We start from the raw sequence: 13,375 nt of genomic DNA, 5'->3' as shown, positions 1-13,375 counted from the left end.
GATTTCGGCTGATATTTAGCCTGTGTGTATGGGGCTTAACAATGACAGAAAGTACTGAGATTGTCTAAATCATATGTTGACCTATGATGGCCAGTGCACACAGTTCTAGAAAAGTAGTAATGGTAAACATTGAGTTTTTTTATATACATCAGGGATTCAACAAATTTAGTCAATTAAGCATTGTTGATGTCTGTTGTATATACAATTTTACAACATCATCCTCTATCCAATACAATCTCACCTTGTATTTGATGCAACAGTGTCCTGTGTCCAATTGGACTTGCATCCAATTAATTCTAAACCTGCATACAATGAAAGCTCATCCTAGCCTTCAAAATAATTATCCTACATCTGATGAAACATCACCCTCTTACCAAAGTCATCTTGCATCTAATGAACTTTAATCCTACATACAATGAAACCTCATTCTATTCTGCATAAATTGTCCTACATTTGCTAAAACCTCACCCTATATATAATAAATGTTCATCCTACATCTGATGAAATAAAATCTATTATATGATTAATTCTCATACTACATCTAAAGAAAGTTCACCTTTTATATAATAAAATTTTTTCCTAACTCTGATGAAACCTCATTTGTTTTTCAACAAATTTCTCTTCTCTCACCTAATTAACCTTGTTGACCATCTGACAAAACCTTTATCTTCAGCTGATAAATTCTCATTCGCTAGACGACACTCCAACTACTATTATACAGATGACACCACCTCTGACTGGATTTCACAGTCCACTAACACTAGGTTCACACCTATGCGTTTTTTAGTGCATTTTGTAGTTTGCAGAAATGCACTACAGTCCATTTATAATGGTATCCTATGGTACACGTTCGCATCTATGCGTTTTTCAGCCAGTGCGTTTTTGGAAAGGGTCAAGAACTTTTTTCCCCACAGCAGATTGCATTTTGCATGTATTATTTCAATGAACCCACATCAAAAATGCATGTGTTACGTTTTTGGTGCATTTCAACATGCATTTTAACATGTGTTTTTTTTTCTCTTTAAAAAACTGTGAATAGCTGGTTGTGGAGGATCGAGCCGAGAAGCCGGCCGCCACGTCCTTCACAACTGATGCCCTTTGGATCTGGTCTGGATTTTGAGGGGAACTCCACACCAAAATGTAAAAAAAATGGCTTGCTAAAAAATCCATGCCAGACCCTTATCCGAGCATGCAGCCCGGCAGGTGAGGAAAGGGAGGGGACAAGTGAGTGCCCTCCCCCCCTGCTGAACCATACCAGACTACATGCCCTCAACATGCGGCCTAATATAAATTGGGGGGACCCCATGCCATTTTTTTCCTTATTTTTGTATTGTCTGCAATTTTTTTTTTTACATTCAGCTGTCAGCTGATGACTCATCGGTTGTTGGATGTGGTGGCCGGCTTCTTGGCCTGCTCCTTAACAACCAGCTAATCACAGTTTATTAAAAAGAAAAAAAAAGCATGAAAACTGCATGTAAAAGTGCATCAAAATTGCAGGTTCAAAAACATAAAACGCACCACAAAACGTGCCAGAAAACCGCATCATCTGCAACCACATGTGAACATAGGGTAAGATAGAATTGTATTTAAATCTAAAGACGCGTGGGCTAAAAGAAGGTCCAATGTATTCATACATTTTGGATAACATTGTATGAAACATTTATTGTATAAAACCGTTGTTGGATAAGCAGATTTTACAACTACCCACACAATATATACAATCTGATATGTACAGTGGGGCAAAAAAGTATTTAGTCAGCCACCAATTGTGCAAGTTCTCCCACTTAAAAAGATGAGAGAGGCCTGTAATTGTCATCATAGGTATACCTCAACTATGAGAGACAAAATGTGGAAACAAATCCAGACAATCACATTGTCTGATTTTTGAAAGAATTTATTTGCAACTTATGGTGGAAAATAAGTATTTGGTCACCTACAAACAAGCAAGATTTCTGGCTCTCACAGACCTGTATCTTCTTCTTTAAGAGGCTCCTCTGTCCTCCACTCATTACCTGTATTAATGGCGCCTGTTTGAACTTGTTATCAGTATAAAAGACACCTGTCCACAACCTCAAACAGTCACACTCCAAACTCCACTATGGCGAAGACCAAAGAGCTGTCGAAGGACACCAGAAACAAAATTGTAGACCTGCACCAGGCTGGGAAGACTGAATCTGCAATAGGCAAGCAGCTTGGTGTGAAGAAATCAACTGCGGGAGCAATAATTAGAAAATGGAAGACATACAAGACCACTGATAATCTCCCTCGATCTGGGGCTCCACGCAAGATCTCGCCCCGTGGTGTCAAAATGATCACAAGAACAGTGAGCAAAAATTCCAGAACCGCACGGGGGGACCTAGTGAATGACCTGCAGAGAACTGGGACCAACGTAACAAAGGCTACCATCAGTAACACACTACGCCGCCAGGGACTCAGATCCTGCAGTGCCAGACGTGTCCCCCTGCTTAAGCCAGTACATGTCCGAGCCCGTCTAAGGTTTGCTAGAGAGCATTTGGATGATCTAGAAGAGGATTGGGAGAATGTCATATGGGCCAACATACCAGCAACAGTGTGTGACAACCTTGTGAAGACTTACAGAAAAAGTTTGACCTCTGTCATTGCCAACAAAGGATATATAACAAAGTATTGAGATGAAATTTTGATATTGACAAAATATTATATTTTCCACCATCATTTGCAAATAAATTCTTTCAAAAATCAGACAATGTAATTGTCTGGATTTGTTTCCACATTTTGTCTCTCATAGTTGAGGTATACCTATGATGACAATTACAGGCCTCTCTCATCTTTTTAAGTGGGAGAACTTGCACAATTGGTGGCTGACTAAATACTTTTTTGCCCCACTGTATATTGTCCCTTAGGTTTACAACTATGTAGTGTAATGCTCTGATTGTACATTGTAAAATGGCCGTGGCACCTTTATTGGTATGTAAAATAAAGCAATCCCATTTTATTAGATTCATAGATAATAAATATTTAAAAACTTTAAAAATATATAATATATACATATCTATAAACCGCTTAGTCATAGAACTCGAGCGAATAGCATCAAATAATACATTCAGCAAAAGTCCCCCCTTGGATCAAGGGTGACAAACCACATAACAGGCGCTGCGACAGGGTGGGATGGAGGGGTCAACTGTGACAGGAGCCTTCATGCGGTGTCCTTATATAGCCCCCCAAAACACATTTTTTTTCCCGCCTATACCTGTGACATGTACGTTCAGGATTTAAATATAAAGTAACAATTATTTTTTTTTTTTTATTATTCTTGTGGCCGCCACAATCCCTGAGATGAGATCACTGAGATGTGCCCACTTCTCCAATGTTTTTTACCAGTTCAGCACTGCGATTTTTTTACAAGCATTTTTCTAGCATCTTGATTGTAAAGTATTTTTATATTTGATATTTGATATTTAAAGTTCAACCTATCCTTGGTAGATTTTGTAATCAAATTGTGACATGTGTGACAGCTGAAAGCCCAACTTCATCATGCAAGAAGGATAGGTGCAGGACCAATATGCCTTGTACACACGATCGGACTTTCCGACAACAAAACTGTGGATTTTTGTTCGAAGGTTGTTGGCTCCAACTTGTCTTGCATACACACGGTCACACAAATGTTGGCCAACAATTACGAACTTGGGAACGTGGTGACGTACAAGACGTACAACGAGCCGATAAAAAGGAAGTTCAACAGTCATGTGATATCTCCATCACGAGTGCTAGTTTTACAAGACCGAGCACTTCTGGCTCGTACTTGATTCCGAGCATGTGTGAACATTTTGTGCGACAGACTTGTGTACACACGATCGGAAAGTCAGACAACAAAGTTTTGTTGGCGGAAAATTTGAGAACCTGCTAGCCAACATTTGCTGGCAGGAAAGTCCGACAAAAAAAATGTTCGATGGAGCATACACACGGTCGGACTTTCAGCCAACAAACTCACATCCAACATTTCCCGTTGGAAAGTCCGACCGTGTGTACGCGGCATTACAGTAACATCGGGAAACCATATTAAGAGACAAACATATAAGGCATTGTATGTAATCGAGAGATATGAGACAAATAAATATATTATACTTCATTTTATACAGATCTGTTGTTTTATGAGCAGAGCGTTTGGCAACAAATATTGTTATATTTTATTTAGCTCTAAAACAAATGTCTACTTTTCTGAAAGAAAAAAAAAGTGCATGCAGAATTTAACTGAGATATTAATAGCTTTTTTTAGCTATACCTCTCTTGTGGGTCACAGGTCTCTTGTGACCTAGAGTCAGCTTATTTTGGGCTATGGCCACTATTAGCTTATGTGGCAGAGCCACACCAGGCTCTAGATGGATCCCAATGGATCCCCCTGGCTGTCTGATTGGTGGTTGGCTCTGCCTTTCAGTGCACAGCTGAGAGCCAATCCCAGCCATGCTTGCCCCCTCCCCTGCCCAGGGCTCTAGTGAGTATTGGAGAAGCAGAGCTCTATGAAGTCCAAGAACTGAGTGAACAGCAGTGATGTGAGCCAACATGGGACAGCTGCAGCATCACAACAATCATGCAGCATGAGGTATGTGTTTGTATGTGTCCATGCTTTTCCTTTATTTCTCAGTGCAGAGCAGTATTCTTCAAGAACAGATTTGTGTCACACCTTATGATATGGAAACATACAGTATAATGTAGCAATTATAGAGTTATTTTTTTTCCTGTTTATTGTGAATATGACACACATATAAAATAATCAGACAATTGTTAACAGATATCAAAAAATGGCAGCATGTGCCTTGCGGCCATTATTATACACAAACTGTACAAACTAGCAAACAAGTTCCTGTTTATTGTATCTTCCCCAACAGATAGTTAATTCTAAAAGTAATCATGTGTATAATGATTTTCTACATTGTGCAGAAGAGTGGATCACTGGATAGTTGTATTTTTCATTGTTGTAATAATACCATAAAGCAAATACATCACTTCTAAAAGGCAAAAGTAACTTTTCTTCCATATTTAGTAAAGTGGTTAAATGTTTTATGTGCTGCACATAGCAGATGAAAACATATGTTTAGGAGTGTGGTGACATTCTTCATCATAAAAGACACTAAAAATAAAAAACAGCCTTGTAAATAGGTCAAACATAGTATTAATATCTGGAAGGCTTTTCATGTCAAATGCCAAAGGATGATGGTATTTGTAAGTTACTGGCTGATTTTTTTTGGTTACATTTTTGAAAAATTATTTTTCATGATTTGTTTCATTCATCTTATCTGATTACAATCCAGAGAGGTGAATCACTCATCAGATTGGCATGTAGGAATAACATTGGGAAGATAGGAAGCCACCTTTTTCCTTTTCCCTGCATTGTAAAGGTTTTAGTGCCCATCTAGTGTTCTTGTCAAACACAACTATTTCTTTCTATTCTGCTCAGATGCATGCATGTCATGTTTGACAAGAAAACACTGCATTTGACCTCAATAAAACACGCTGCTTAAAAAGAAACGGTGCAAAGCAGGTCAGTTGCAGCCTCTGAATTATCTATGTTACTCCTTTGATGTTAGATGTTAGTAAAAATCTGCTAACCTGAGTTTGACCCGCATTTTAAATGCATGTCAAACACTGGAATACAGCTCTTATGTACATGAGCCTTTAGTGCAGGGTCATCAAACACAATGTCATCGTGGGCCACATCAGCATTATAATTGCCCTCAAAGGGCTAGTTGTACCTGGTAGAATATATACATTTTTGCAGGGCTTTTTCTTCTCAGAGAATAGGTGCAGGAACTCAACCCCACCCCCTACCGGACTGCATCAAACAGTGAGTGTGGCCAAATTGCCACACAGTGGCGGGATCTTAAAGAGGCAATAAATACCATGAGTGCATTATGTTCAGGGATGCAGGTACAGAGTGCAGAGTTCAGGGGTATGTTATGTACATAGTGCATTGTTTGTGGGTGTGCTATGTACTGAGTGCAGGTTCAGGGGTGCATGTAGAGAGTGTAAGGTTAAATAGTGTTATACATACAGAGTGCAGGATTAAGGGGTCCCCTCCTTATTGGATAGCAGCACCCACCTCTGCTTTATTTCAGGGCTAAAGGGTGTGCTATGCACAGTGTGCAGGGTTCAGCTCTCTTTTACAGGCTGTCCACATCTCACTGGCCTTTGCAGCAAGGAGCACAAGGAAGCAAATCTAGTACCTCCACAGAAGGCTTCTGTGTTTACAAGTGACAGTGGTGAGCAGGGAGTGGAGGGTGAGAGCCAAAGGTGGCAGAATGGAGTCCTGACACAGTTTGGCTGAAATAAAGCTATGGGTGCGAGGGCCACATGAAATGGCCTGGCGGGTCGGATCGAGCCTTGTGTTTGACACATGTGCTTTAGTGTTATATGAAAAAGGTAAGAGTAATTACTAGAGAAAATATAAATTAAGAAAATGTGCCTCTTCCTACTAAAACAAGCGCTTCTGAATTTGGTGAAGTATCAGGTTCCGAAATAGGTATATATTATAGCCAATTAAGGCTGAAGCAGCTACCATAAAAGCCAGCACAAAAGGCAGCACTACAGATTAAAATGACACACTACAAATATTTAAATAGTGCTATCAGTTTATTCCTAACAACGTCTCTTTAAAACTCATCACCAAGTTTTGCATTGTTTTTCTTGCTTTTCTTAAGCTTGTTTAAACTCTATACGAGGCAAGACAAAACTCTTTCCCTTAACATCTTAGACCAGCCATGGTGGCAGGAGTCTAGGAGTTGAGACCTATTGAAATAGGAAGCAGTAATTACTATTTAAATAATGCTATCATACAGTGCATATGTACAGTGAAGAAACACAGTCCACATTATATTGCAGCTAGATTCTCTCTATATTCCGTGGTGTATGAAAGAAGAGACTGTACAGATGAAAGATGTTCAATTTCCACTTTCAAGATGATAGGCCGTCACTAACACCTCCACACTCCACGCGTAAAGAAGCGGGGGGTACACACATCCCCCTTCAAATTAAACTCTTACCAGCAGATTCAACTGGGTCAAAAGCATGAACATTGTAGACCTGGTCTCTCTCTCTTTCCAATCACCTAGGACAGCTGCACCAGGAGATTTGGATCACGCAGTAATAAGCTGTTGGAATTATATGGGGGGGGGTGTTTCATTGCCCCCCCCAAGGGTATGCAAACCAAGATTTCGGCAAAAAAAGCCTGAAATTGCTCCGTATCCCCATCCCGGGTGATGAGCGCTCTCTCCCGGGATGGGGATAAGGAGCAAAGTAGAAAGTGGGAATTGAACTTCTTTCATTTGGACAGTCTCTTCTTTCATACACCACTGAATATATAGAATCTAGCTGCAATATAGTGTGGGCTGTGTTACTTCACTGTACATATGCACTGTATGATAGCACTATTTAAATAGTAATTACTGCCTCCTATTTCAATAGGTCTCAACTCCTAGACTCCTGCCACCATGGCTGGTCTTTAAGGGAAAGAGTTTTGTCTTGCCTCCTGTAGCGTTTTAACAAGCTTAAGAAATGCAAGAAAAACAATGCAAAACTTGGTGATGAGTTTTAAAGAAACGTTGTTAGGAATAAACTTTTTAAAGAATTCAAATCTATGCTTTTTTCTTATAGTACAGATCTACCATTCAGAGATAGCTATGTGTGCTGTTTTTCATATCTATCCTCTCCCTGTCAGGTTGTAAGGCCTCCAATGAGGCTGACCTCTTACCTGCCAGAGCTCAGGGCTAATAATGGGCATTTAGTCTGGGGAGCCTGACTTTTTTGTTTCTGACTAGAAAATAATAAAATTAGTCAATAATCAAGTAAACCATGAAAGCAAAGGCTGCATTAAAACAATTCAAGAGTTGATATTAAGACTGTTACATTTTCCCATTTGTGACTGGTCTGTAGATTACTTGATTCCACAGCTCTATCTGTTCCTAGGATAATAGATGTGTTTGTAAAACCTTACCTCATGATACTCCTATGTCACTATATAAACAAGATGTGGGAAGGCAGAATTAGAAAGCCCTAAAGAAGAAGGAAAATGTTTACCTTCAATATTCTCATTCTTATCAGCATTACATTGATCACTTGATAGTAGCTGAGCTTCACCTTTATATTACAAAGCTTTAAGTTGTAACCAAGAATAATAATAGCTAATATACTGTGCTCATTTTGATAATTATTTTTTACAGATTTCGGAAAGAATAGATGAGAACATGGAAAGACTAATTGTGAGCCTGGCCTTATGGGAAGATGTATTGAGCATAAATGATGAAATTGACGGGTGGTCTACCAACTCCATTTCACAACTGAATGAGAGTATTACCAACTTAAACAGCAGTCAGCAACTGAAATCTTGTCTTTTAGATTTTCAGGTTTGTGTTAAAATATAGGTTCCTTGATGTAACTTAACTGTGCCATAATTAATTTCTTAGAGGGGTCCAAGAGTACCTTCAAAGTCATCAATATTCCACCTTCAGTTAGAAATTTTCAAAGAATGGCTTCCTGTCAACTTAACCTGTCAGACAATGTGTTAAGGGGTTTATTTAAACAACAGATAGATACTATTATCTGCTCTGTACAGGACACCACAGTGTTTACCCCCCTGCACCTGATTTTACAAGTCATTCATAAAATGCAGGTTTTTGTGTCTTACCTGCAGTGTCCTACAGAATTTTTCCTGCATAATGCTTCTGAGAACACTCCATAAAAGGATGAGGTCCTGGTCATCTGACTTTGACAGGTCATGTGACCTGCTGTTCCTCCCCACTGCCCTTTTTTTTACCATTAAGTACATTCAATTGGGCTTCATACTTATAAATGTGCTTTTTTTATGTAACCATTGATAAGGCTGCATTATAACCATACTGCTACTTTATACACTTATATATGTACCCAAATTCTGCCAGTGTCTGGTCAGCTAACTATCTGACCATATGCTGATAATACACTTGTCTCTTAAGTGTGCAAAAGAGTATTACTTAGCAAAGCCCTGTAAAAAAAAGAAATGCATTAGCTACAGGGCTTTGTATTTTATTTAACAATTTCTACATGCATAAAATGTTTGTTACTAAACATTTGCACAATCGGGGCACAATTGCTGAACTTTTTCCATTATGTGTGGTTCTAATATCATCAGTGCCATCTGTTGGCCATGATATCTTTTTTTTTCCTGATTGAGGTATTTTTGGAAAATAAATGCATTATAGACACTAGGTGGTACAGACAATATAAGAGGCACATATAAAAGAGGAAGTACGATAATCTTTGCCCTGATTGCGCAAATGTTTATCTCATCCACAGAGCAAATATTTTATAAATAGACCCCTTTACCCATTCTGGCAGGTAATAGGAGAAGCAGCTGTTTGACTTCAGGGCCCTCTCACATCTAATTTCCAACTCCAAGAGTTGACAAACAAGGGGGATAACAAGGGGGATAAGGTATAACTATAAATATTTCAAAAGTAAGCTATCAGAACTAATAATAATTGAAAGTGTAAATAAAGAGGAAACTTATTTTTATCATTTTTGATCAAGTAATAGCCATTTTCAGTGTCCCATAGGGGGGATTTCTCTTCATTTCCTGTCCCATGGACAAAACAGGAAGTAAGGAAATCCCTCCAAAGTCAGGGAAATCCGGTGTGCCTCCAGGGTCACCAGAACTAGTGTGCCTGTTAGAAGATTTCCCCCCTATTTCTGTTCTAATGTCAGCCCAAAATTTGGGATTTTACTTTTTACTTTCGATGATAATGGTAAACAAGACAAATAGAAGAGGGTGAATCTCCCTAAAGCAGGGCACAGACAGCAATGAAAACTGACAGATGTTCTAATCCCTCCCCACTCTATCCAAAACTAAAAAAAAATGTTGGCTTTAGTTACACTTTAAAAATTATTGTTTATATTCTTGCAAAAGCCCAGTGATGACTGGTTTCCTTTAAGAATGTCTGTGTCTCCTTAAGTACCTTAGCAGTACCGTAGCAGGAATACTATGTTTTCTTTTCTCATTAAACATAAGGACACCAAATTTAACACACTGGAAACATTCTTACTCATCTACGTACTCTAAACTGGGGAATTTTGCTTGGCCTGGAATCAAGGGATTGCTGGAAAAAAAGACTTAACTTTGCGCTCTTTTTTTTAATGCCATTTTCTTCAATGCATTGATACAGACTGAAGTAACAAACAAGGGACAGAAACTGGACGAGTTTCATTCCAAGGTTTATGAACTCAAAGAGCTGACCAAGAGCCAGGAGCCCCCTCCAGAACTGCAGGTCAGTATTCTGTTCTATACTGATATTAGAACTCTTTTTTTAAAACCACATACTGCAGTTTGTGTTCTGCTGTGTGACAAGCCCAGCTCTGAAAATAGATGGGGCATAATGGTAACAACATCTTGCTGGTTCAAAAACCTCTGCAGCATTACATTGGTTGAAGTTCTTAACATCTGCAGGCAATGGGAATGATCGTAAGATGTTTTTAATTTTCAGTGCTAACAGAAATAATGATAAATACAGTGCAGTCATTTATATTAGCCAATATTTATACCCTAGAAGAAAAATATGAATCCTGATTGCTGGGAAAAAAACATTTAAGAGATTGTAGTGTTGATTCAATCAGGTACAACACCTTTGTTATTTGCCATATTGCTCTCTAGTTTCAGCAATGTGATTGCTATTTTCGTCTCTCCTATAATAATGATTGTTATTTCTTAGTGAATGTAGCCCATTTCTGAAGACTCACTGTTGTAAGTGACTAGCAGGTTGGTTATTGTGCTGAGAATTTTTTCTATTTTCTGTACATAGGGCTGTGTTTGTGTGTGTGTATCTCCCGACTGGGTAATATGTGAAGAGGTTGTAAATGTCTCCCTTCTGTCTGGGCTGCCTATGTACTTTATATTCTTTGTCTATAATGACACATTGGGCAGTGTATTGGGCCTTTGGGATCCTCCTTTTTATTTTTGCTATGTTAGTATGTGTAATGTTGGTGTTTGGTAGCTGGGCAACCACCCTAACCACCATATTAAACTTCTCATCATTTTTTCTTTGGCCAGGACCTTGCTGACAAAATTTACTGGAGAATGTGTTCAGCTTAGATCTGTGGATATTCCTGTGGGTTGGGTAGCTTCTTCTTTTTGGCTGGAAACATCATGTTTGCACCAAAGGGATGGAGGTTACTATGAGGCTCTGGGTGAATCTTCTAGTCAGGACATTTTTGGCATCTTCTTTGCACCATGTCCAAGGTTGATCTAGGCATGGGAAAATACTATTCTTTTTTCATTTCTAACAATTCCCAGGTGAAACTGCCTACATCGGTTGTTATTTACAACTTAGATTATTATTGTTGCTCCACAATAAAGTAAAGAATAACCATATCTAGTCTCAAGACTACATAAATTAGAAAAATGAATTCCAAATGTGTAGTCTAATGGCATATAAAACGCTCATTCATCAGTGATAAGAGAGACATAAACAGTCTCGAAAATAACAATATAAATAGTGAAAAAATATATGTGATGGTGACAAATACAGTGAAAATTTAATATATCCGCATTTCTGGTGAAAATGAGATATAAATAGCAAACTTAGTGATGATAAAAAGTGTCCAAAATTCAAGTAGGAGGTGTGGCCACCATATGAAGTCCAAAAATGATCTAGTCCCAATGGTATATCATGCAGATAAAGTAAATTCAATACAATGCAGAAACTACATCAATAGCTCCTCCGTAATAATCCGAATCAGCATAAGGGATAAGGTACTCTTACCGACTTTGGTGGACTCACAGGCCGTTGGCGGTGAGTCAAAAGGGCTTGCACTGTCTTTAAGATGGATGACAGTATAGGAGTGGACCATGTGCTGGTAAGCCTCTTCCTTCAAATGGGGGACCAGGATCCTGCCCGGATGGTCTTAAGCGATCACCGTCCTTGTCAGCATTGGTAAACCATGTATAAAGAAAGAAACAGGGAGCCTCCTCATGGTGTAAATCCAAAAATTCAATTGGCATTTATTTGCTCCGTCATGATCATCAAACAATCCATAAAAATATATAAAAAAGATATAGTAGAATCGATTCCAATAGTAAAAGAAAACAAGCGTGGTGTTGGTGGCTGGGTACAGCAAGGAAATCCGACGCGTTTCGTCTGAAGAGACTTCAGCTGGTGGTTTACCAATGCTGACAAGGACGGTGATCGCTTAAGACCATCCGGGCAGGATCCTGGTCCCCCATTTGAAGGAAGAGGCTTACCAGCACATGGTCCACTCCTATACTGTCATCCATCTTAAAGACAAGTGCAAGCCCTTTTGACTCACCGCCAACGGCCTGTGAGTCCACCAAAGTTGGTAAGAGTACCTTATCCCTTATGCTGATTCGGATTATTACGGAGGAGCTATTGATGTAGTTTCTGCATTGTATTGAATTTACTTTATCTGCATGATATACCATTGGGACTAGATCATTTTCAGACTTCATATGGTGGCCACACCTCCTACTTGAATTTTGGACATTTTTTATCATCACTAAGTTTGCTATTTATATCTCATTTTCACCAGAAATGCGGATATATTAAATTTTCACTGTATTTGTCACCATCACATATATTTTTTCACTATTTATATTGTTATTTTCGAGACTGTTTATGTCTCTCTTATCACTGATGAATGAGCGTTTTATATGCCATTAGACTACACATTTGGAATTCATTTTTCTAATTTATGTAGTCTTGAGACTAGATATGGTTATTCTTTACTTTATTGTGGAATAACTTTTTTTCTCTTCAATTCTTCACATAAATGTTTGTACTTTAGCGCTACACTGTTTACATTTACGTATTTTGCACAATTTGGTCTTATTGTAGTGTTGGCTGCTGTTCATGTTTTCTGATCGGCGCAGTATTTTTTATCCATTTTTTATTATTGTTGCTGCCCTGATTGCAAAGGTTTAAACAGCCACCTTCCCTAGCATCTAATGCTTGAGATGCCTAATATTTCTGACACTGTCAGGGACCCTTCAGAAGATTTGTTGTCAGATACCGAGTCCCTCCTTTCATTAAGGCAGGAGACCCCATCAGCTGAATTTCATGAAGTGTTTTTTTTTTTCTTCAAAACAGAAAACAACTTCTTCTTTTCTAATTGGGTATGTGTGTTCCACTTTAAGAGAAGATTCCACTGTTCCCTTCTGTACCACAATGTCTGGGCTATGTTCTTGTAGACCTAAATGTTCCATCAAAGTTTTTACTCATGCTCCCCTATTCAAAGATTTTATCTACAACGATTGAAAGCACCCAGACAAACAATTCTCTGCTCCTAATTGGTTTTAATGATCCTATCCCTTTGTGGAGGATTTTGTCATGAAATGGAATGCTTACTTCACAGTCAACCC

The 13,375-nt window shown here is 38.7% G+C and overlaps 1 protein-coding gene across 1 annotated transcript in view; it reads left to right on the top strand.

Annotated features, from left to right (window-relative positions):
* The window catches only part of SYNE1 (spectrin repeat containing nuclear envelope protein 1), a 513,156-nt gene that overhangs the window by 210,100 nt on the left and 289,681 nt on the right, over positions 1-13,375 (top strand). The window contains 2 exon segments of the mRNA XM_073627830.1: positions 8,193-8,375; positions 10,170-10,271. Of these exon segments, the coding sequence (XP_073483931.1) occupies positions 8,193-8,375; positions 10,170-10,271 (285 nt within the window).

Source organism: Aquarana catesbeiana, linkage group LG04 (assembly GCF_042186555.1).
Source record: "Aquarana catesbeiana isolate 2022-GZ linkage group LG04, ASM4218655v1, whole genome shotgun sequence".
Classification (NCBI taxonomy): Eukaryota; Metazoa; Chordata; class Amphibia; order Anura; family Ranidae; genus Aquarana; species Aquarana catesbeiana.
This window is presented reverse-complemented; position numbering and strand designations above follow the sequence as displayed.